General features: G+C 43.7%; 1 protein-coding gene across 12 annotated transcripts in view; it reads right to left on the bottom strand.

Annotated features, from left to right (window-relative positions):
- The window catches only part of TANK (TRAF family member associated NFKB activator), a 74,616-nt gene that overhangs the window by 20,168 nt on the left and 28,057 nt on the right, over window positions 1-26,391 (bottom strand). For 7 of the 12 annotated variants that reach the window (XM_069982801.1, XM_069982803.1, XM_069982805.1 and 4 more), the window contains 7 exons: window positions 20,892-20,987; window positions 17,500-17,601; window positions 17,270-17,419; window positions 15,619-15,724; window positions 13,660-13,787; window positions 11,618-11,788; window positions 9,227-9,291 (listed from right to left, as the gene is read on the bottom strand). In XM_069982801.1, coding sequence (XP_069838902.1) covers window positions 9,227-9,291; window positions 11,618-11,788; window positions 13,660-13,787; window positions 15,619-15,724; window positions 17,270-17,368 — 569 coding nt within the window. In that variant the 5' untranslated portion in view covers window positions 17,369-17,419; window positions 17,500-17,601; window positions 20,892-20,987. The remainder of the gene's footprint in view (window positions 1-9,226; window positions 9,292-11,617; window positions 11,789-13,659; window positions 13,788-15,618; window positions 15,725-17,269; window positions 17,420-17,499; window positions 17,602-20,891; window positions 20,988-26,391) is intronic. The other 5 variants (XM_069982807.1, XM_069982809.1, XM_069982806.1 and 2 more) reach the window with 2 other exon arrangements.

The raw sequence follows: 26,391 nt of genomic DNA, 5'->3' as shown, positions 1-26,391 counted from the left end.
CAACTGGAAAGGAAAAAAAAATAAATATGAATGTTAATGATGGCGGATGTTCTGTGACTGCAGTTAATTAAAGCTTTTTGTCTACAAAATAAAATGAATACATAATTTTAGAAACAAAAATAATTTTCAATAAAGAAGAACAAACCTTTGGCTTACATAATTTTTTTTGTATTTACCTGTAGTAAGGGTCAGGTTTTCCGACTCTGCATAAACAATTTTTTTTAAATTAATGTATGATGAAAAGTTCTTTAAAAAGGTTATCCAGAGAGCAGGAAAGGTCCTACCTCTTCTGCTCTCCGGCGCTCCACTTCCTCCCTCTGCTCGTCTGTGCTGATAACTTCCACAGACAAGAGGCTGGCGGGAGAATGATGTGGATGCTGAGGGCATTGATGTCGCTGTGACATCTGTAACATCAGGCAGCTATTGGTCATTGCCTACAACCTGTTCCCGTACCCCTCTTGTCTGCAGAAGTTAACAGCACAATGGGAGAAATTGAAGCGCCGGAGCGCAGAAGAGGTAGGACCTTTTCTGCTTTCTGGATAACCCCGGTAACATTGATTAAAACTACTAAAGGGAATGTGCCCCCTAAATTTATTTATTTTTTTTACTGATGAGAACCAGATACTAGAACATGGTTTTTTTTTCTAATCCATTTCCATTTTATCGTAAATATTCATTTTTTTTTTCATTTTAAGTGTATTAATACAGGGCTTGCCATCTTGCCTGATCTGTTTTTAACAGCATTTAGCGACTTGCTTTACAGCAAGCCTCAGGGACATAGACACATGAACATCTCTAGATCCTATTCTTTATATGCGGGAGGTTTGTAAGCATGCTCTGTGACCTCTGTAGAAGTCATTCTACAGGGTGGAGGGAGGCTGAGCTGCTATTGTCATATCTATCTACTGTATTTGGGTCACCTATAACTATAAGGCTGTTCCCACAACGAACTGATCATTAATTCCGGCCATTGTTTGACAACATGGGAACATAGCCTAATTTTGTACAGATCACTATACATATATATAAATTTATATGGTAATTTTCTCCGCTATGGTCAATCCCTGCTTTTTGGAAGGTTTCCATGATAATAAACTCTGTACAACTTGTCCAAGACATGTCACTTTACCATCTAATGTGCATGGGGCCTTCCCATCTGTTCTTGGATTGGACATATTCTTTTGTGCTTGGAATGTAAAGCACCACCAGAAAATGTTGTTCTCTATCTATTCTGAGCATCTAAAGGCTTGGATGCGTTGAGGTTTCATATGTATGTGAGGATCGGGGGATAGTAGTGTCAGCAGAGCACTACTAGAGGTGAAATGAAGCATTACACATAAATAAAAATGAAGGGGCTGGACAGGGCAGCTCTTTGTAACCACTTGGCCTTGGAATGGGGATCAGGAAAAGGTCAACCCTCTCTATTAAAAGGGATTATCCAGCGAAAATCTTTTTCTTTCAAATCAACTGGTGTCAGAAAGTTATATAAATTTGTAATTTACTGCTATTAAAAAATCTCAGGTCTTCTTATACTTATTAGCTGCTGTATGTCCTGCAGGAAATGTTTTATTTTCAGTCTGACACAGTGCTCTTTGCTGCCATCTCTGGCCGAGACAGGAACTGTCCAGAGCAGGAGAGGCTTTCTATGGCGATTCATAGAAAACCAAGACAGAGTTCCTGTCTGGGCCAAAGGTGTCAGCAGAGAGCAGTGTGTCAGACTGAAAATAAAACATTTCCCGCAGGACATACAGCAGCTAATAAGTATAAGAAGACCTGGGATTTTTTAATAGAAGTAAATTACAAATCAGTTGATTGGAAAGTAAAAGAATTTCACTGGATAAACCATCACTCGCCCCCGCTTGCATCTACGCCTGTGCCATAGAACCCATTCTATGCACAGTCCGATTCCTCCATCTGCCTAATGAATTGACATGTCAATTCTTACTGCGGAACTGGTCCAACCATAGAATAGAGTCTATGGGATGGGTGGAAATGCAAGTGGGGCGAGCGATGGAATCCGCGGGAACTACGGATTCCTCAGTGTGAACTCACCCAAATTGAGAATATTCTGAATACTAAAATATTAAGACTGTGATGAGCAGTAAAGCCGCTCTGCCGCATTAGAAGCAAATCTGAGCTACTGTATAGGCAGCTATATAAACACACATCCATTGTATTCTATTATATACGGTATATTTGTTTACAAGTGACTACCAGATATAGAGCTGGATGTTCAGTGGATGCTCTAGGTTACCGCCCGTACAGCTACAGTATTGTATGTCTGTATTATTACAGCCGCTCATTCTATCAGCACGATTATTCTAATAAAAGAGCAGAGAAGCCGTGGGAACTGGATGAAAATATCTCCTATTCTTAAGGGAATTCACCGGTAACTTCTAAAATTGTAAAATTCTTTCATGATATAAATACTTGTCTGGGATTTTGTTGAATACTGCCACCGCACCAACCTACAACCAAAGTGGTATTCTGATACCATTGATTTCAAATAGATACAGTACGATATCCAATCAGCATCTAAATGTGAGGGTCACCGTCTTCCCTATTTATTGCACAGATGTGAGATACAAGCAGACAGACAAAAGGATAGATAAATAGATAAATTAAAAAAAAGTCTATTAGTGCAGCACTCCTTTTTATAATTGTAGTTCGGTGCCTTCCAGCATGCACCCTTGCGACCACAGGTGCTGGACTATACAAATAGAGAAAGCCGTGACACTCGAAATTCAGAGAAAAAATAAAGTGTTTTTTATTCGCCCAAAACCGCAACGTTTCGACCACGCTATGAGGTCTTTTACAAGCAGTGTCACTGCTTGAAAAAGACCTCATAGCGAGGTCGAAACGTTGCGGTTTTTGGCGAATAAAAAACACTTATTTTTTCACCGCTAAGCAGCACATGGTTAAGCAGCAACGTTTCAGTCCTATAATTTTAACCTCTTTAAGGCTAGGTTCACACTACGTAAGTTTCCGTAGCACACTCAGTGAATAATCGGCCGGAGATTTACGTAGTTTACGTACAATGGAAAGTATACGATCTACAGCTGCACAGTTCACACTACGTAAGAACTTACGCCCGGATCGTATGCGGCGCCGTAAAAAATGAACCAGACCATTGTTTTGGGACAGAAATGCTGTAACTGCCGATCCAAAAGGTTCTGTGGGGTGTCCGGGGCTAGCAGAAGATATCCAAGTAAAATACCGCTGTCAGATCGCTACGTACGCCGCTCGGGAAGCGTACGTAGCTTACGGGTGTAAGTTCGCGGACCGTACGTAGCCGGCAGCAACTTGCGTAAATCCCGGCCGGAGTTTTACACGTATATGTCCGGACACGAAAAATATGTGGCCGGACATATACGTAGTGTGAACATAGCCTCAAGCTGGAAAAAAAATTTATTGTAGGACTGAAATGTCACTTGATTTAAAGAAGAAGTCCGTCAAAAATTTGTCCCCCAAAAGTTATACAAATCCCCAATATACACTTATTACAGGAAATGCACATAAAGTGTTTTTTTCCCAGCACTTACTACTGCATCAAGGCTTCACTTCCTGGATAACATGGTGATGTCACTTCCTGGATAACATGGTGATGTCACTTCCTGGATAACATGGTGATGTCACGACCCAACTCCCAGAGCTGTGCGGGCTGTGACTGCTGAAGAGGATGATGGCAGAGGGATGCTCATTGTCCCTCCAGTGCCCTGTGTTCCTCAGTGTCCCCCTGCCATCATCCTCTCCAGCAGCCACAGCCCGCACAGCTCTGGGAGTCGGGGCGTGAGATCACCATGTTATCCAGGAAGTGACATCACCATGTTATGCAGGAAGTGACATCACCATGTTATCCAGGAAGGATTTCCCGTAATAAGTGTATATTGGAGATTTGTATAACTTTTGGGGGACAATGCAATACTTTAATAAAAATTTTTGCCAGACTTCTCCTTTAACCTCTTAAGGACCCATGACGTACCGGCACGTCATGGATCACTGTCACTTAAGGACCCATGACGTGCCGGTACGTCATCCCTTTAAACGGGCGCCGCGGCCGGCCGGGTCCCGATCGGGGGAGATAGCCTGCTATAATACATAGCAGGCCATCTCTCCCTGTCGGCATGGAGGGTTGTTAACCCCCCCCATGCCGACGATCGCCGCTATTGGCTGATAAGCCCATAGCGGCGATCGGAACCTTTCCGGGCCATCGGTGGCCCGATGACCCGGAAAAAAATGGCGGTCGGTGCTGTCCGAGGACGGCACCGACCGCCATTACTGTAAAAAGTAATGGTGGTCACGGTACCACCGTCCCGATCGCCGTGAACGGCCGGCCAGCCGGCCGGCCGTTCACGGCGATCAAAGTCCCCACAAGTAATAAATACCTGCTCCGGACCCCTCAGCTAGGTAGCTGAGGGGTCCGGAGCAGGTATTTGTACATTACTCACCTGTCCCGGGGTCCTGATCGGCGTCTTCCGGGTTCCCGGCGTCCACTTCCTCTTGTTGGGACTTCGGCTTCTTCAGTGAGTCCCGATCGTCTCTTTCCGGCTCCAGCGTCGTCTATTTTCGTATTTTTCCGGCTCCAGCGTCGTCTATTTTCGGATCTTGCGCTCTGCTGCCCCCTAGCGGCTGATAAGTGTAATACACGTATCAGCCACTACAGGGATGTTCAGAATGTAGTAAAAAAAAAAAATTTTTTCCCAATTTTTTTTTTTTCTATTTTCCGCACCCTATCACCGCTGAGTGTTGATCAGCATCGCACGAAAGTGCGCTGCTAATCAGCAACTCCTCCTTTTTGGCGTAGGGTGTTTTTTTTTTATATCCTACTGCCACGGTCTGGGTGTTTTTTTTTTATATCCTACTGCCACGGTCTGCTTATAAGTGCCGAACATAAGTGCGGCATTCATCAGCAACACCATTTTTGGCGTAGGTTTTTTTTGTATACTTACTGTAAAAAACACGTAAAAAAACACTACATTACACCACACTACATTGAATAAAGTTTTACACTACACCACTACATACCCCATATACCAATCCCCATATAAAGATGGCCCCCAGGGTGTTTTCGGTGTCGGACGCATACATTATTATTGCCTCCGACACCGAAACAGCCAGTGAGGATGAATTGGGGGGTCCTTCTTTCCTCCATTCATCCTCATCCTCCTCATCATCCAGTGACGTGTCTGGGAGTAGCGTAGCGTACGCTGCCCCCCAGACACGTCTTTTCCGCCAGTACCGTCCCAATAAGAGATGACGGTATGGCGTGAAATTCTACAAACTCTGTGAGAGTACCTCAGGGTACACTTACAGATTTAGGGTACGTGCACACTGCGGAATGGCGAAGGATAACCCTTCGTGCATTCCGCAGCTGGCACCCGCCGGCGGACTGATGCAGGGGCGCGTCTCCGCCTGTGTCATAGACTCTATCCTATGCATGGGCGGATTCCATTATCCGTCATTCCATCAACACGTTGGACGCAGAGCGGAATCCGCCCGTGCATAGAATGGAGTCTACGACACGGACGGAGACGTGCGCCTGCATCAGTCCGCCGGCGGGTGCCAACTGCGGAATGCACAAAGGGTTATCCTTCGCGATTCCGCAGTGTGCACGTACCCTTAGAGTGTATGAAGGAAGGGACACTCGAATCCAGCCGCCAGATGCCCCCCCCCCCATCCTCAGAGTTAGTGGGGAGATCGTCCGGGAACTGATCTTCCCACTGCTGGATAAAGGTCACCACCACCCGTACGGGGATAACCTTTATACCAGCACCCCCTCTTCCGGTCCCTCGCTGCCCGAGCTACTGTAGCTTGCGGCACGATCCGAACATATCAGAAGTAGTAATAGAGCCCTAATATTTAGCAGCCATGGAGCGGACCCAGCGCTTCTGGATATGAAGGACCCCGTATCGCACCAGGACAACATTTTCCAGGTGACGTCCCCCACACTGGAGAACAGGAGACCCCAGAAGAAGTGCAGAGTGTGGGGTAACAGGGGGATCAGGAAGGACACCATTTACCAGTGTGACACCTGTCCTGATCCCCCCGGCCTCTGCATACTGGATCGCTCCAAGGCGCACTACACGTCATTGGGGTTCTACATTATCTAAATTCTGTCCCTTATTCCTATTACAGGGGTCACGTTGATCCAGGGATTATTCTGATCGCCATTATGGAGTCGGGAAGGAATTTTTCCCCTGTGATGAGGCTACTGTCGTCTGCCTCACGAGGGGTTTTTGCCTTCCTCTGGATCAACACAGGTTGAATTTGATGGACACCTGTCATTTTCAACCTTATAAACTAATAATTGACCTAATACCCCCAAATAAATTAGAATTGTCCCTTTTCCCCAGCTAAATAGGTATGGCCGCCATTCCCATTAGAGGATGCCATGATGCAATTACAAAGCCTCTGTGCGGCCAGGACAGTAGAAACCCCCCACAAGTGACCCCATTCTGGAAACTACACCCCATAAGGAATCTAACAAGTGGGGCAGCGGGTATATGGCCCCCTGGTGACGGCCACATTTGGGACGTGAAAATGAAAAAAATGGTATTTTTTATTTTCACGGCACATGTCCTACACATGTGCCCATCACTAGTGGGGTCCATATGCTCACTGCACCCCTTGTTAGATTCCTTATGGGGTGTAGTTTCCAGAATGGGGTCACTTGTCGGGGGTTTCTACTGTTCTGGCAGCACAGGAGCTTTGTAATTGCGACATGGCCTCCATCCCCCATTCCAGCCTCTAAATGGCGCTCTGTCCTTTTGGTGACTTGCCCTGTGCCCATATGGCAAATTATGTCCACATGTGGGGTATTTTCGTACTCAGGGGAAACTACCCTACACGTTTTGTGTTCATTTTCTTTTTTAACCCCTTGTGGAAATGGAAAAAAATCAAGGCTAGACCAACATTTAGTGTAATTTTTTTAAAATTTTTACTCTAAATCATTGATCTTGTCTTGATTTTTTCATTTTCACAAGGGGTTAAAAGATAAAAAAAAACACAATGTGTAGAGCAATTTCCCCTGAGTACGGAAATACCCCACATGTGGACATAAAGCGCCATGCGGGTGCAGGGTAAGCCTCCAAAGGGAAGGTGCGCCATTTGGTTTTTGAAGGCTGGATTTGGATGGAATGGATTTCGAGGGGCCATGTTGCATTCAAAAGGCCCCTGTGTTGCCAAGACAGTTAAACCCCCCACAAGTGACCCTATTATGGAAACTACACCCCTCAAGGAATGTAACAAGGGGTGTAGTCAGCATATGGACCCCACTGGTGACGGGCACAAATGTGGAACAATGTGGCGTGAAAATGAAATATTAAATTTTTTACACTATAATGTTGGTCTAGCCTTGAATTTATCATTTTCACAAGGGGTTAAAAGAGAAAAAAACACACAAAATGTGTAGAGCAATTTCCCCCGAGTCCGTAAATACCCCACATGTGGACATAAAGCGCCATGTGGGTGCAGGGCAAGCCTCCGAAGGGAAGGAGCGCCATTTGGATTTTAGAGGTTGGATTTGGCTAGAATGGATGATGAACGCCATGTCGCATTTACAGAGCCCTTGTGCTGCCAAAACACTGTAAACCCCCCACAAGTGACCCCATTCTGGAAACTACACCCCTCAAGGAATCTAACAAGGGGTGCAGTGAGGATATGGACCCCTGGATGACGGGCACATTTGTGCCATGAAAGTGAAAAAATGAAAAATTTTCACTTTCACGTCACATTTTTCCACATTTGTGCCCGTCACCAGTGGGGTCCATATGCTCACTGCACCCCTTGTTAGATTCCTTGAGGGGTGTAGTTTCCAGAATGGGGTCACTTGTGGGGGGTTTCCAGTGTCTTGGCAGCACGAGGGCTCTGTAAATGCGACATGGCCCTTGAAATCCATTCCAGTGAAATCCAGCTTCCAAAAGCCAATTGGCGCTCCTTCCCTTTGGAGGCTCGTCCTGCGCCCGCTTGGCACTTTATGTCCACATGTGGGGTATTTCCGTACTCGGGAGAAACTGTGCTACATGTTTTGTGTTTTTTTTTTCCTTTTATCCCTTTGTGAAAATGAAAAATTGAAGGCTAGAACAACATTTTAGTGTAAAAAATACTTTAGTCTTTTTTCAAGCCATATTGTTTGGAAAATCTGTGAAGCACCTGTGGGGTCCAGATGCTCACCGCACCCCTTGTTACATTCCTTGAGGGGTGTAGTTTTCTAAATGGTGTCCCTTTAGGGGTGTTTTTTAGGTTTTGGCACCCCAGAGCCTCTGCCAACCTGAAGTGGTACAGTCAAAAATGACCAAAAATAACGGAGCCATTGAAATTCACTAGGCGCTCCCTTATATCTGAGGCTTGTGGTTGCGTCAAATAGCGCAATAGGGCCACATATGGGGTATTTCTATAAACTGCAGAAATGGGGCAATCAATATTGGGGTGCATTTCTCTGGTAATAGGTTTATAATTATGAAAAATATTGGATTACAATAAAATCTCTGCACAGAAAATTAAAATTTTCAAATTTCTTACACACTTAGCTTTTATTTCTGTGACTCCCCTAAAGGGTTAAAAAACTTTCTGGATGTGCTTTTGCAGAGTTTAGGGGGTGCAGTTTCTGAAATGGGGTGCTTCGTGAGGCTTTCTAACACACAGTCCCCTCAAATACACTTTAAACCTGAACAGTTCCCTAAAAATATCTGATTTTGAAATTTTACTGAAAATTTGGAAATTTGCTGCTAATGTTTTAAGCTTCCTATTGTCTAAAAAAAATGAAATATAGTTTAATAAATGCCGCCAACATAAAGTAGACATGTTGCTAATGCTATTTAATATATAATTTATGTGGTATAACCATTTTCTGTATAAGCAGAAAAGTTTTAAAGTTGGAAAAATGCATTTTTTCACAATTTTTCACGCTATTTTGGGTTTTTTCATAAAGATTCGTTATAAGTATCGACTCCAATTTACAAGAAATGTGAAGTACAATATGTCACGAGAAAACAATCTCAGAATCAGCCGGATAGGTAAAAGCATCCCGAAGTTATTAATGAATAAAGTGACACTGGTCATATTCATAAAATTTGCTCCGGTCCTTAAGGCCATTTCAGGCTCTGTCCTTAAGGGGTTAACGTACAGTACAGACAATAGAGTATTGTACATGTGGCTTCTATGCATATATACTGTTTGTCTTTACTAGAATATAAATGAATAGCAATAAATAATAATAATACTGAACCTTGTGTTATCACTGAGGGCCGGAGCTCCTGCAGAGGGATCTTGAGTAATGTTCATATTTCTCATCTCATGAAAAACAGACACAAATCCAGTTACAAGTGTGAATACTATCCATTGTACAAGCACCATGTAAGCTATATAAGGGCTGTCTGACACTATAGTAGTAAACAAGATCTAAACTCTTGGCACATGCTTGTTTTGCACCAATATTCAAGACTTTTGGGGGATTTTGGAGATCATGGGGTGTAAAATTTACAAACTGCCCACAGCAACCAATCACAGCTCAGCTTCCAGCTCTGGTGAAAGAAAGGAGGAGCTATGATTGGTTGCTGTGGGCAGTTTGTACCAGTCTTTGTTTACTTTTGATGCTGCTCCTATACTTTAATAGGAAGTAGGTGGGGCTTTCTGAGAGGGGCGTGGCATCAGAGTTAATGTACCTAGAAATGCCAAATATAACTATATTTTTAATGAGTTTCTCTGGTGTGCCCAAACTTTTAGATGCAGTTTTTTTTTAAACAAAGATTTGATGTGTTTTCAGTTGTTTCCCCCCCCCCCTTTTTCCTAAAGCGAGTGTACATCGATTTGAGGTCTTTTTTTTACATGATTAGACTGGCGCTGGCATGCTGGTGGCACAGTCCTTTTTTCTCTTAAACAGCACTGGTCTATTCCTGAGCACCGGCCCGGGCTGAAGCACAAGAGGCACCCACCAGCCCCCAGTGTGACATTCATCCCTCCACCCTGTGACACGGCTCAATTGATTCTATTGGAGCCACGCCACAGAGGGCAGGGGTTTTGTCACATTGGGGGCCAGTGGGCAAACTTCAGGTGCTTCAGCCCGGGCCGGTGCTCAGGAATAGACCAGCGCTGTGTGGGGGAACTGGGGGGGCTGTTCCAAAAAAAGGACTGTGCCACCGATATCCAAGCACTGGCGCCAGTCTTTTCATGTGAAAATCCCAAAGCGATGCACCTAGTGGTACATTCACTTTAAGCTGATTTTAGGTAAAACGTTTCTCTTTTTTTCCCTATCATTTAATTTTAAAATCCACATGGAACATCTTCAATGTGTCTTCTCTAATAATAAAAAGGATGCATCGCCCGTCATTAATTAAATTTTGGGAGGGAGGGAAGTGCACTGGTCTTAATAGTAAGGGCACCTGGAGATTGTACCCCCTCAACGTATACTTCTTAGAGTAACCTATGGAAAGGCAGCACAGAATGCAGCTTTAGTCTCTAGTCCATTGGTTGGACAATGTTTGAGCACTGGCTGCTATAGTTAGGTGCTATATGGCTGTACTACAGAATATGGTATATTATAGGGGCTCAACAATAGAAGACATTGCACAGGGCGCCATCCACACCCTAAAAATAATGATTTTTTTAAATTCTGAACAACATGTAAAAGAAATTAAACAAACATTTAGAAACAGTTGAATATGTCAAATTATAAGTTACTGTACAGTAATGGAGAGGATGGTAAACACAAGGGCTGGCAGACTGGTGTTAGAACAACAACAACAACAACAACTCCCAGCATGCTCCTGTGTGGATGTGGTACAACAACAACAACTCCCAGCATGCTCCTGTGTGGCTGTGGTAGAACTACAACTTCATCATCCTAAGCCACCCCCAATGATCCTCCCCCGGACCAAAGACAGATGAGCAGTATGATCCTCCACCTCTTCCTCATGGGCAGAGACAGTGTCATCCTCCAGGTGCAACAGCTCCCCGCGGACCTGATATAGTAGCAGTATATAGTCCGGCTCTCCACTGCTCTGAGGGACAGTGAACTGGGAAAAGAGACACATATATACCCTGCTTTAGGGTATATATGTGTCTACTTGTATGTGTATATGTGACTGTATGTGTGTCTGTGTTAGCAGGATATATACTTGGGGGGGGGGGGCAGAAGAATATTCTACACAGGGAGCCATCTACCCTAAGGCCAGCCCTGCACATGGCCTACATTGGAGCACAATATAGACTAATAGAATCCTACTCTCATATGCAATTTATTAGAATGGCTCTATACCAGACTCCTTATACCACTATCTATCTATCTATTTGTTTTTTTCTTTTCTCTTTTGAGGCGATATATTCTATAGGGCATAACTCAATATACAATAAAATCTAAAATTTTCTGTATGTTATATAGAAAAGCCAGCGATAAAGATGAGGGTTTCCTGGTAATAAATAGCAATAAAGGACAATGAGATATACAATCTGCAGTGTTAGATCATCTCCTAGTGGCTGATTGATGTATACCAGAAACCAGGAGCAGCTGGACTGCAGGCACTTTATATACCTGAGGATAGAAAGGTGGCCATCACCTATATACATCAATAATGTACAAGGCAATGTAGACTCCTTCCAGAGTAATGAGAACAATACTCACTTCTGCATCCAGCATTGTTCTTTGTTCTGGTCTTTCCTTCATCTCTCTTGCTTCTTTCAATGACTTTTTTAGATATTGGATTTCATCGTTCTTATTGGCGAGGACAGACTCCAACTTGTCACGTTCCTCTTCCAATTTCAAGGCACAGAGTTTTTCTGTATCCAGCTGATCCTGGAATGGAACATGTGGCATTTGATAAGCAAACGTCATAAAACGTGCTACATGTGCTGGTCTAGACTATTGTATATCTGATGCCTGAGGCGAATTATATCTTTTTTTATTATTATTCTGAGCTTAACTTACTATATTCTGTATATATTCTTCAGCATTAGATCAAATATACGGTTAAAGGAATGAAAGAACAGGTTTGGACAGGATTTTAGTTGAGTATATACTATATATATACTTAGAGAAAGATAGATATGAGACGGTTAGATAGACAGATAGATGATAGATAGGCCCGGACTGATAATGTGGCGTACCGGGCAAATTCCTGGTGGGCCAGCCTGACTGACGGTCAGAGTGGCAGCTGTTCCGCTGTATATTCACATTATGCAGTGGGAAATTAACTCTCTTAGACTCATTAATTATGTACACCGCTCACTCAGCACCCGTCCTTCCAATTCAATGTTCTAACATGTCAATATGATATGTCAGAAGTAGAGATGAGCGAACCGGATTCGGGTTCGAGTCGATCCGAACCCGAACATTCGGTATTTGATTAGCTGGGGCTGCAGAACTTGGATAAAGCTCTAAGGTTGTCTGGAAAACATGGATACAGCCAATGACTATATCCATGTTTTCCAGATAACCTTAGGGCTTTAGCCAGGTTTAGCAGCCACCGCTAATCAAATGCCGAAAGTTCGGGTTCGGATCGACTCGAGCATGTTCAAGGTTCGTTCATCTCTAGTCAGAAGTTATTATTATTATTTTAACTTTTTTACTTTAAGTATCCTTTAAGCCAAGTCCTTGATTTTGCTGAGACTGTCTGACTATCTACCATTTAAGGGGTCTCTCCTGATTATCCTCCACCATCATCTATGAGAAGGATGAGGCATGTTGAAAACTTTTGTTCACCGAAGATAAGTAGCAGCAGCTTACTCTCCACCCTGACATTCAGAATACAAAAACATTTGGCCAAGTCAAGCATTCATGTATATAGGGCAATCGGGAGGGAAGTTAGCTATCAGCTATTACCAACAGCTAGCTGAGATGGGACACATACCATTAAGGGCTGAATATTGGGTAAATGAGAGGTCCTAGTTGCCGATGCAGCTCAGTTGAACAATTAAATCGAGCCTTGAAAACACTCATCATCTGCCAGACTATTACAATGGAGACTGTATCCTGCAGCAAACCGGGGAGTGAAGTTCTCAGCCAAGTGCTTCTTCTGGCTGTATCTTATGTTTGGTAGGCATCTGAACGCCCAGACACCAATGAACCAAAAGTTTTGATGTGTCTTTAGAGTATATCAATTTTTTTTTAAGTACCAGTGGCCATTTATGGAATCTGTTAAGAGTAGAACTGGTAAATCAAGATCTCATTGTCCGCAGAAATCTAAGTCAGGCTAATAATAAAGGTACACTGTATATCAACCAAGTATGGGACTCAGGAAAAACGGGGAAATGAGTAAGTCATATTGTTGCTTTTTACCAGTGATTATACGTTGTGAGTGTACACAAAGCTAAAGCAGAACTGCTGTTTCCTTGTTTGGGCTTGCATCATCCTTAAAGGGATTTCCCAGTGCTATGCAAAAAAAAGTTTCTCAATATACTTGGCTCATGAATTTCTCCACATTTTCAAGATCTCTGCTGTTAGTGAATGAAATCAGTCATCGTTCCTCATCCAAACACCACTTTTAGTCTACTTTTGGTCCATTAAAATCAATGGATCTGGTGGGACACATTGTGACGTTCTGGCCTGTTTTCTGATGTATACCACAAGTGTAGGGTAGTGCTTAGATGTAAACGTGGACTTTAATGTGGAATATGTGCAATATATGGTGTACAATATACAGCCACAGCGACTGTGTACACTGTTACCTTGAGATTCCTTTCTCGTTGCAGACTGACTTTGATCTGTTCTTGCAAAACCTCAATGGTAGCAGCTTCACCTTTCCAACCATCTGAATTTTCGAATTTTGGAGACAGGGGTGGAACACCAAACCCTGCTAGGAAAATTAGCAAAACAGTATTAGTTTCATGACTTCTTTAAAGGGGTTTTCCAGTGTTACAAAAACATGGCCACTTTCTTCCAGAAACAGCCCCACTTTTGTCTCAAACTTTGGCAGGGTTTTGCTACTCAGTTTCATTGAAGTGAATGGAGCTTAATTGCAAACTGCACCTAAACTGGAGACAGAGTCGTATTGTCTCTGAAAAAAAGTGGCCATGTTTTTGTAGCACTGGATAACACCTTTAAGGAAACATGGCTGCTTTCTTACAAGAAACAGCACCATACCTGTTTACAGGTTGTATGTGGCTTTACAGCTTAGACCCATTTACATCCACGCAATTGAACTACATTACCTGGAGTAACACCTAGGAGGTTAAAAGAGAAGTCCTGTGAAATTAAAAAGAGGGAGAAAGCCAGGAGGTGCGTAAAAATAATAAACAAAGTATTCTTACCTATCCCCGGAGTGCCACCTGGAACGTTACATATCCGGGTAATTGACTGCCCGCTTAGACAATCAGTGACTGGGGAGGCACAATCGTTAGAAGACGTATGTATGAGAAGTACCCGGATGCCAGACGACATAATCATCCAGTGGCCATCAGTGGGACCCTGAAGACCCTTTCCTTGAATTTTACTGGACTTCTTTAATTTAAATAACCAGGATGTTTGAGAATAGGGGGGGGGGTGCACATATCAAACTGATGGTTTTCTATGCTATTTTATAGAACAGATGCATTGCAGAATTATTAAAAGCAAATGTGGTGGAACGAGTGGTTGCTGCCCTGCCGGTGAGCAGTGACAGACGGCCGGTCACAAGTTAGATGGAACAGTGTGACTCCACTGGTGTAGTGGTTGGCCGAGGTATAGCCCTTCCCAGTAATTTGTCATGAGGCCAGTGCCGGTTGGGCACACAGATATGCCGGAACACCTGCTTTTATTTTGAGTGGGCTGGCTATACCTTTATCCCCTGTGGACAGTGACCTGTGCTCTGCTCAACGTCTAGACCATAACTGAATCAGGGACCTAGCAGGAGCCAGGACCCAACTTGACTGCTGTAGGGAGCGTACTCTTCTGTGTCCTTCCTCTACAGAATCCAAAGCAAGAAGACCCTACACTTTCTCTACCCATGTGACTTCCTTCCTACAGCATGTGTAAACTATGCTGTGAGTGGGTGAGGAGTGCGTGTAAGATGTAAAGAGAAAGGTGATAGGTGAGAAGCAGAAAGAACAGAAAGAACTCCCATTGGTGTACAGATTCATGTGATACATAGGAAAACAATGACCCTTTAGTTCCTACAGCTGTGCAATATCTGGACATAAATACTTGCAACAACGATATCAAGTGGTAAAACTTTGGTACTGCTACATTACCACTTACACTTATAGGCTGGGTTCACACTACGTATATTTCAGTCAGTATTGTGGTCCTCATATTGCAACCAAAACCAGGAGTGGATTGAAAACACAGAAAGGCTCTGTTCACACAATGTTGAAATTGAGTGGATGGCCGCCATTTAATGGCAAATATTTGTTGTTATTTTAAAACAACGGCTGTTATATTGAAATAATGGCAGTTATTTACTGTTATATGGCGGCCATCCACTCAATTTCAACATTGTGTGGACAGAGCCTTTCTGTGTTTTTAATCCACTCCTGGTTTTGGTTGCAATATGAGGACCACAATACTGACTGAAATATACGTAGTGTGAACCCAGCCATAAGTACAGACTTTTGCAAAGGGTGTAACCAATAGCAACACCCGTGGTGGGACACCACACAAACACGTTAAAACCAAACTTTTGTTGATCTAATGGGTTTGATGGACGTTACCTGCTCCGGCATATGACGAGAGATTTGTGGTCAAGACTGCAATACGACCCTTCAGCTCATCTATCTGCTTCTGCTGATCACGTAGCTGCTTCTCATACACAGCTGTCTGAGGGACACAAGAAGAACTTTATAAGATTAGGTCAAAATAGCCAAAAGTCTTGTATGAGATCACAAAAAAAATGGCTACCTTCTTCCAAAAATAATACCATAATGCATATTAGGAAGCTGTGTTTTCTTGAAGGGGTAATTGGGCCTTTTAAATCGAATGGCCTATCCTGTATAGCCCGTCATGTTAGACCATAGGGACTTGACTGTCAATAGGCTATTTTCACAAGACATGGCTCTGGTCTGAGCACCACAGCTAACGTTGTACTACCTTGTACGGCTGCTAATAGTATAGGGATGCAGGTACACGTGCTGGTGAAGAATGAAGAGGCTCCACCACTTGGACAAGAGTGAATCGTCTTCATCACTTTTTGGCAGTGGTGTAACCCGTCACAAGCTGTAAACTGATTTTTACAAACAGGATTAGCCTATTATAAGGGTTAAAATAGGCAAAAACCTCACCTATGTGCTTCACTGCCCCACGGTTCTCTACAAGCTGCGCTCAGTGCGGCAAGGTCCTGGGGTGAAGATTCCATTCGTTTCAATGAAAACTTCATAAAAGGACCATAGGGCAAAAAGTAACATTTCGGTGTGATCATATCTCCTATTGAAATCAATGGCGTTTTTTGATGCAGTTTTGCCTATTTGAACATACACTGAAGGGGAGAAATTTTTTTGTTCAAAATGTTTTGGTGCAAACTGGGATCTTTGTTGCAACTTTTTGGGGGCAAATATGGAGTTTGTGCAAATAATTTGTGCAATGTGGTGCAGGGAATGGATCTACCCCTATTTTATCACTGGTCAGAATATCAGGATTGTTTCTTCGGGTTAACCACCTAGATGCTGCTTCACTATTGACTGCATCATCGAGGGGGTTAAAGGGAAACTATCAGCAAGATAAATGAATCTAACTTGCTGATATGTCCCTATTGTTCACAGGGTACTGAGGATGAAGGTACATCTCTTACCTTTATCCTCGGCTCCGTGTCTGTGCAGTGTGTAGTGTAATCCTGTGTCCTGTAATGTCATTTGGAGCACTGGGAGTGGGGCTACCATCCCCAGAGTACTGATCCGCCACCGATGGCCTACCTCTTCTAATAATTATCAGTGGAGTGGGCCAGTTGAGGGGTGGATTGGTGCTCTGGGGGCAGTAAACAGTTTCCTATCCCAACTGCTACGACTAGGTGCTGCCTGTATAATAGCGAGTACTCCTGAGCCAGCTCCATACTCCTTACCTAACTTTATGATCACGTTCATCAGATGCCGAGAAGGGGTTAGGTTGTACAGGGCTAAAAAACAGCAGCACGGATTATATAAGGTATCGCAGCGCAGTCCCATTGCTGCAATACCAGACAGAACCATAGATAGGTGTGGCGCTGTTTGAAGTGCAAGCCCTTTAATGATATTACATGATCTATTTATATGCTTTACTTAATTGGTTTATTGGCCCTTTAAGTAACCTGTCCTGTGGGAAACATGAGAAGACTTTTGGTAAACATTATTAAACTTTGGATTATCCCCCACCCATCTCACCCAGACTAGGTACCTTTTGCTGCAGTTCCTTTCTGGCTCGATCCTTTTCCATACATGCCTGACGATATGCTTCGTAGGCTCTATTAAGTTGATCTCCTGTGTTTTTATCCATATTTCCCAGTTCTGTATCATCACTATAAAGGGTGTGGAGAGTAACAGCAACCTACAAAGATGAAAGAACAGCAGGTATGAATCAGCGGAAATTTTCTGACGTCATCTCATAAAAACAGCAGCTCGACTCACCTGAAAAGTAAGTAAAGCTAAGGTTTCCAGAGACACTGCTGAGAGTCCTCCTACTTTAAGTCATCCTCAGGGGGTTAATGGAGTTAAAGCTTTGTTTTAGATCTGTAAGGAGAACAAAAAAATCTAATAAATATAAAGCGAAAGGCATTAAAGGAGTACCTACCTGGGTACCCATCTTATGGTATACCCGCAGTATAGTATATGTATTAAGTGTCCCCTAAATGCCACGTCTGGGACCCCCACCTGTCTTCAGATCAAGGGCCAGTAGTGGTTTGGAAGCGGAAAATAGTCAAATCTGGCAGGTTACTCACAACTCCCAATGACTTAAATAGAAGTTGCACAAACACCAGCTGTAACTTCAATAGAAGTTACGCAAATTGTGTAACTTGGTTTCCATACAAAACACTCGGCTGGTGGTTTCCTTCCGTGAACGGCAAACTTCAGGCTAAGAATTTGACTTCCAGCGGCTGGAAAAGTTGGATGCTGCCATAAGGAGTCTTGAAAAACATGGATCCAGCCATAGGATGCCCTAGGGCCCCCGCTGCTGGGAATCAACTGCTGAGTGTTCAGGTTCGGAGAATGTTGCCAAATCCGAACAGTGTGGCGACTCCGCTGAATATTACATATAAACATTAAAGGAGTTATCCAGAATTAGAAAAAGTCAAGCTACTTTCTTGCAGAAACAGCACCACTCCATGTCCTCAGGTTGTGTGTGGTATTGCATTTGGGCTCTATTCACATCAATGAAACTAAAAATACAAAAACACACCTAAACTGAGGACAGGAATGGTACTGTTTCTCCAAGCCTGGACAATCCCTTTAACCTCTTAAGGACGCATGACGTACCCGTACGTCATGTGTCCGCAGCGGGGCCACGCGGCGACCCCGCTCTGAACCGCCGCGATCCGGGTGCTGCGTGTAGCCCGGGACAGCGGCTATTAGCAGGCACGGTCCAATCGCCGTGCCCGCTAATCAGTTAATCAGATGCAGCTGTCAAAGTTGACAGCTGCATCAGATTACCTTCTGCCGCACTTCCCTGGTGTCTAGTGGCTGGTGGCGGCCGGGGTCTCCGCCAAGATGGCGCTGACCCTGACTCGGCACTCGTTTGTTTTCGGCTGCAGCAGCCGAAAGCAAACGAGTGCTGATCTCATTGATCTTTGCTGCAAAAGTATACAGCAAAGATCTCAACGAGAGATCAGTGCACTTATACTAGAAGTCCCCCAGGGGGAATGACCCTAACCCCAGAGAGAATAACCCTAACCTCAGGGGAAATAGCCCTAACCCCAGGGGGGCTTCTAGTATAAGTGTAAAAAAAAAAAAAAAAAGTGTTCTTATTAGTAAAAAGCCCCCTCCCCTAATAAAAGTCTGAATCACCCCCCTTTTCCCATGTTTTAAATGAAAGTAAATAAATAAATAAATATGTTTGGTATCGCCGCGTGCGTAATCGCCCGAACTATTAATTAATCACATTCCTGATCTCGCACGGTAAACGGCGCAAGTGCAAAAAAAATCCCAAAGTGCAAAATTGCGCATTTTTGGTCGCATCAAATCCAGAAAAAATGTAATAAAAAGCGATTAAAAAGTCGTATATGCGCAATCAAGGTACCGATAGAAAGAGCACGTCATGGCGCAAAAATGACACCTCACACAGCCCCATAGACCAAAGGATAAAAGCGCTATAAGCCTGGGAATGGAACGATTTTAAGGAACATATATTTGTTAACAATGGTTTGAATTTTTTACAGGCCATCAGAAAAAAGAAAAGTTATACATGTTACATATCGTTGTAATTGTAACTACTTGAGGAACATGCACAACAGTTTTACCCCAGGGCGAATGGCGTAAAAACAAATACCCCCCAAATAAAAGAAATGCGAAATTTTTTCCTTGTTTCGCAGTATACTTTATGAAACAATTCAGCCTATCCTTGCAAAGTTCAATTAGTGATGCAAAAAATAAGGGCTCATGTAGGTTTCTAGTTGGAAAAATGCAACTGCTATGGCCTTTTATGCACAAGGAGGAAAAAACGAAAACTGGCTCCGTCCTCCATAAGAGGTTAACATTAGTTAATTATAGACTATTATGCTGCGTTTACACGGAACGATAATTCACCTGATCATACGATTAACGATTTTTTTTTTTTATAACAATCAGCGTTTAGACGGAACGATATATCGTACAGAAAATTCGTTTTGCGATCGCTTAAGCCTATCTCGCACATAGGAAAAATCGGTGAACGACTGGTTTACACGGAACAATCTGCGAATCGTTCCGTGTAAATGCAGCATTATACACCTTGCTGTTTGGGGGGCATTTTGAGTTGTAAAGCAGCAATTTGTGGCCTATTTAACAGTCTAAAGTTAACACTCTAGAGTAGGGATGGTCCGAACCTGCCGAGGTTCGGGTTCGGATGAACCCGAACGCTCGGCATCGGATTCCCACTGTCTGCCCGCTCCGTGCAACGGGCGGATACAGCGGGAGGACCACCTGGAAAACTAGGATACAGCCTATGGCTATGGCTGTATCCCAGTTTTCCAGGCGGTCCTCCCGCTGCACGGAGCGAGCAGACAGCGGGAATCATTACCGAGGGTTCGGGTTTGTACGAACCTGAACCAAACTCGGTTCGGACCATGCCTACTCTGGAGAGATTACCCTCACAGACTCTTTGGGAAATGAAAGGTGGAATCTGATTGGTTGCTAGGGGCAACTGAGCCAGTTTCACTTTACACCATGTTTGATAACTCTTCCCCTCTATCTGCACATAGCCCAAAGGTATTAAAAAAAAGTTACAGAGTGGATTACTATGAATATTTCTTTTAATTGCTAAACAGAGTGTCAGCCAGCTTTAATAGATGTGCACGCTCTGTTTTTATACCAGATACTATTATAAGTAAGGAAAAGTACATGAGATCCCTGCCTGGCACATACAGCCCACACAGTGTCAGGACAGAAGGGAAATTAAAATCTACCACAAAACGAGTCTTGAATCAGAGTCACAATAATAATTTCACTTTTTCATCCTGTCCACAACACGAATGAGGAAGAGAGACCAGTCAGGGTAGTTTCCCCACTAATGGGAAACTATTTACCAGCATTGCTTTGTCTGGTCATGTGGAGATGACTGGGCTACATAGTCGCTATACCACTTCTAGAAATTATATATTCACTTGGTAATAGCTCCGTCTGCTTTCAGGGAATACGAGAAAAAAGTAACAGCCAAAAACCTATCCAGATACAATATTCTTTCCATGCAAAATATCTGCTCCAATGTAACCAGTCCGGACAACCTTCTCTGTACCTCCTTCCTACACTGAGACGGGATCCCGATAGAAATGTAGGCAATGTTCCACACCGTAGTGTGAACATAGCCTTAAAGTACATTACAGACTTACACAGAGATTATGGGATCATAGGAGTGACCTCTGCTGGTACCTCTTCATTCATCAGCTGTAATTTGTGTGGGAAGCCCAGAAGTTGTGACAGTGCAGCTGCAGGAGAAATAAAACATTGACATTTCCTATTAGAGGGATTGTCAGGAGCCGGCGGCAGCTGCAGTGCTCGTCCTGAGCCATTAATCACCTTGCACTTGATTCCTGATTGACAGGTGTTTCCCACCAGTCAGACTGGGTTCTCGTTCTGAGGAATGGATTTCAGCTTCTATGTAACTACTACCCCCACCATGTTCTAGTTGCCTGCCTTCATTTGGAGTGACTAGCTATCTCTTGCTATTTTCTTTGATACCTTGTTACTAGATCTTGGCTCTCATTCTCCTGACTGAGGGTGGGTTCAGACTGGAATTATCGCAGAAAATGTCAGCGGAATTCCGTCAGCTGTCCGCCCGCACATCTGTGCGCTTTTCCGCCGGCTCCATAGACACCATTCTATGGGCCGGCGTATTCAGCGATCCGCTGAAAGAAGTGTCATGTCACTTCTTTCAGCGGATCGCAGAATACGCCGGCCCATAGAATGATGTCTATGGAGCCAGCGGAAAAGCGCCCAGATGTGCGCGCGGACAGCTGATGGAATTCCGCTGACATTTTCCGCGAGAATTCCTCAGTCTGAACCCACCCTAATAGTGCATTTACACAGAGCGATAATTCACTCAATCAATTTTGAAGTAACAATGTGTTTTTCATAGTGATAAGCATTTAGACGGAACGATATGGAAAAATCGTTATTGCGATCGTTTTAAGATCGATTAAGCCCATCTCATACATAGGGTGAATCGGTTAAAGACTGTTTACATTAAGAGATTTGCGAATTTTCAGTGAACGACCAACAACGATTTGAGAACATGGTGAAAGATCACAATGAACGATTTCTCGCTTGTCGCTTGATCGTTTGCTGTGTTTACACGAGTTGATTAATGCTCAGATGCGATAGTTATCGGGAAAATTCGAACGAAGATCGTTCTGTGTAAACGCACCATAAGAATCCATTTACACAGAAAGATTATCTGACAAAGATTTGAAGCCAAAGCCAGAAACAGACTATAAACAGAGATCCGGTAATAAAGGAAAGCCTGAGATTTCTCCTCTTTTCAAATCCATTCCTGGCTTTTGGCTTCAAATCTTTGGAAGATAATCTGTCAGATAATCTTTCTGTGTAAATGGACCCTTATGCTAAGTTTACACAGAGCGATAATTCGCCCGATCGTACGATTAACGATTTTGAAGTAACGATTTTTTTTATAACGATCAGCGTTTAGATGGAACGATATATCGTACAGAAAATTTGTTTTGCGATTGCTTAAGCCTATCTCGCACATAGGTAAAATCAGTCAACGACTGTTTACACGGAGCGATCTGAGAATTTTTTGCGAACGATCACCGACGATTTATTAACATGTTCAAAGATCAAAATGAACGATTTTTAGCTAATCGCTTGATCGTTCGCTGCGTTTACACGGAACAATTATCGCTCAATGCGATCGGTATCGCGAAAATTTGCCCAATAATCGTTCCGTGTAAACGTAGCTTAATGGTGCATTTACACAGACAGATTTATCTGACAGATTTTGGAAGCCAAAGCCAGGAACAGACTATAGACAAAGAACGGGTCATAAAGGAAACACTGAGATATCTTCTTTTTTCTAATCCATTCTTGGCTTTGGCTTAAAAAATCTGTCAGATAAATCTGTCTTTGTAAACGCAGCTTATCCCTCATTGCCCCATAGTTATTGATCTGGTTTGCTGACCTCTCCATTATTGTGTATTACGTTTGTCTTGTGTTTGCACTGATTTTAGAGCAGTTGCAGTCTTCAGGTTGGGGCCGGCCTGTTAAGGGTTCCCCAAAAAGCAGGGGCAGTGGGTGGGAGCAGTGTCCGGGCTTCACCTAGTCTGTGTATTCCCTGTGTCCCGGACCTAGTGCAAGCAGAGGTGGCAGCAGTTCTATCTGCTGCCACCTCTGTCCATGGCAGGAACTGTCCAGAGCAGTAGCAAATGTCCACAAAATACCTCCCCTGCTCTAGACAGTTCCTGTCATGGACAGAAGTGGCAGCAGAGAGCACTATGGAAAGGACTGGAAAGGACACACAACTTCCTGCTGGACATACAACAGCTGATAAGTACTGGAAGACCTGAGATTTTTAAATGGAAATAATTTACAAATCTGTATAACTTGCTGACACCAGGTGATTTAAAAAAAAGTAAAAAATTCCAGAATACCTTATTAACCCATAGCTGCACCAGGACGTTATTTAACGTCCTCGTGCCGCTATGGGAGTTCAGAGGGGGGTCGCGCGGCGACCACCCTCTGAACTGCCGCGATCCCGGGTGCCGCGTGTAGCCCGGGCTCGCGGCTATTAGCGGGCACGGTCCGATCGCCGTGCCCGCTAATTAAGTACTTAGAAGCAGCTGTCAAAGTTGACAGCTGCTTCTAAATACTTGCGGTTATACATCCCTGGTGGTCTAGTGGGGGGATCGCCCCCCTGCGGCGCGATTGCGGGGGGGCGATCCCTGCATCCATACCGGGCCGGGGTCTGCTCCGTAATGGCGCTGATCCCGGCTCGGCATTCTATTGCTTTTGGCTGCAGCAGCCAAAAGTAATAGAACACCGATCTCATGGATTCATGCAGTATAACTATACTGCATGGATCTCTATGAGAGATCAGAGTGCATATACTAGAAGTCCCCCAGGGGGGCTTCTAGTATATGTCTAAAGTAAAAGAAAAAAGTATTTTTAATAACACAAAATCCCCTCCCCTAATAAAAGTCTGAATCACCCCCCTTTCCCCATTTTATAAATAAAAATAAATAAATTAATTAATAAACAAACATGTTTGCTATCGCCGCGTGCGTAATCGCCCGAACTATTAATTAATCACATTCCTGATCTCACACGGTAAACGGCGTCAGCGCAAAAAAATCCCAAAGTGCAAAATTGCGCATTTTTGGTCGCATCAAATCCAGAATAATTGTAATAAAAAGCGATCAAAAAGTCATATATGCGCAATCAAGGTACCGATAGAAAGATCACATCATGGCGCAAAAAATGACACCTCACACAGACCCATAGACCAAAGGATAAAAGCGCTATAAGCCCGGGAATGGAGCGATTTTAAGGAACGTATATTGGTTAACAACGGTTTGAATTTTATACAGGCCATCAGATACAATATAAGTTATACATGTTACATATCGTTTTAATCGTAACGACTTGAGGAACATGCATAACAAGTCAGTTTTACCCCAGGGCGAATGGCGTAAAAACACATTTCCCCCAAATAAAAGAAATGCGTTTTTTTTTTCAATTTCACCACACATATAATTTTTTTCTGGTTTCCCGGCACATTTTAGGCAAAAATTACATCTGCCTTAGCAAAGTACAATTAGTTGCGCAAAAAATAAGGGCTCATTTGGGTCTCTAGGTGGAAAAATGCAGGCGCTATGGCCTTATATACACGAGGAGGGAAAAACGAAAACGCAAAAATGAAAACTGGCTGTGTCCCCTAAGGGTTAAGCAGTCTATTTACTGTAAATATAGATGTGCCACGTCCCCCACAGTAAGAGAGACTATTTGTACTTGCTCTCCTTCCTTGCTAGTAGAGGAGTATCCTAAACTAGGAACAAAGACTTCAGAAGAGAAGGATTTAGGGGTAGTGATTTCTGAAAGCCTTAGGCCATGTTCCCATGGTGTAAGATTCTGGCCGTTCTGTGACCCGGCAGAGTCACAGAATAGCCGGTGTCAGAGAAGATGATGATTCACTGATGAATTGGGATGCGGGCACGCTCCATTGTGTGCACTGACATGTCAGTTTTTTCGGTGCTGCTAGCCATCCTGGCCGGAGTGTATACTATGTTTATATACTCTGGCCAGGATTCCCTCAGCTGCAGCACAATGTAGGTAAAGTATTAGTGTTGAAAATCGGCAACAACGGCCGTGATTAATACTTTACTTACGTTGTGTGAATATAGCCTTAAAGTGAATGTATCATCAGGCCCTGTCTGAAGCACTGGAGGCGGGCTGACCCACCCCCAGTGAGAGGAAACCCCGCCCCTCTATGATACGGCTCCATTGATTCTTATGGAACTGTGTCATAGAGGGGCGGAGAGTCACCAGTGCAACCAGGTACTATGGAAAGCTAATTGTATGCTGGGCTGTATAGCTAGAAGTATAACCAGTAGGAAGAGCGAGATTGTGATCCCGCTGTATAGAGCTCTAGTGACATCACCTCTGAAATACTGTGTCCAGATAAAATAGAACAAGTCCAAAGAAAGGCTACAATAATGGTGGATGGCCTGAAGCAGAAAACCAGGAAAGCCTTAACTATCTAAGGGTGTGTGCACACTGAGGAAAATACGCAGAGGATTTGCAGCAGATTCCACCGTCTGCCCAAAGGATGAACCTGTCTATTCTTTTGGCAGATGGCGGAACAGGTGGAGAATGAAATGGGAGCATGCGGGGACGAGGGGTTGAATCCGCCTCAAGTCCTCCATGTGTGGATAAAACCAAATACAGAACTCCATCCCATAAAGAGTGTAGAGAATGGTTGTGTATATGCTGAGCTGCTGTCTGCCTAAAGTGACTCTGTACCCACGATCTGACCCCCCTTCCCCCAAACCACTTGTACCTTTGCATAGCTGCTTTTAATCCAAGATCTGTACTGGGGTCCGTTTGGCAGGTGATGCAGTTGTTCTAAAAAAAACACTTTTAAACTTGCAGCCCTGTGTCAAATTGGTGTGGGCTAAAGTGTCTGTGCCCTAGGATTGCGACGCCCCTTCGTCTCTCCTCCCTGCCCTCCTCATCACAAGGAATGCCTCTGGGCAGGATTTTTCCTATTCATCACCTGAACACTGCACAGGTGCCTTAAAGATCCAACACATGTGCCGTGTTCACACAGGTGATGAATAGGAGAAATTGTTCTAGGGGCATTCCTAATGCTGAAGAGGGTGGGGAGGAGGGACGTCACAATCTTAGGACATGGGTACGCTATGCCACGCCAGTTTGGCACAAGGCTGCAAGTTTAGATTTGTTTGGATTAAAAGCAGCTATCTGAAGGTACAAGCGATTTGGGGGAGGGGGGGGGGGGTCCGATTGTGGGTACAGAGTCACTTTAAATCACAGACACAGGATGTGAAGACAATCTGCTTAACAAAGAATTGACTAATGTATAAAAGTATCTGTGTTCTGCAGTGCCTTCGTTTTTGAATCCGTTTAGCTGGACTGTTAAATATAAGCACTATGGCAACAACAAAAAAAACACCCCCCCCCAAAAAAAAACAAAACAAAAAAAGAATAATTTGTATATATACATACATATACATAACTATCTCAATAACAATATTCCTGCAATGTAATTTGTTTAATCCCAGCTCAGTTGCATCTGTACATATTAAAGGGGTTGTCCAGGGAAAATCTAGATGCCACGTCTGAGACCCCCACCTGTCTTCA

The sequence above is a fragment of the Dendropsophus ebraccatus genome, chromosome 9 (genome assembly GCF_027789765.1).
Source record: "Dendropsophus ebraccatus isolate aDenEbr1 chromosome 9, aDenEbr1.pat, whole genome shotgun sequence".
NCBI lineage: Eukaryota > Metazoa > Chordata > Amphibia > Anura > Hylidae > Dendropsophus > Dendropsophus ebraccatus.
This window is presented reverse-complemented; position numbering and strand designations above follow the sequence as displayed.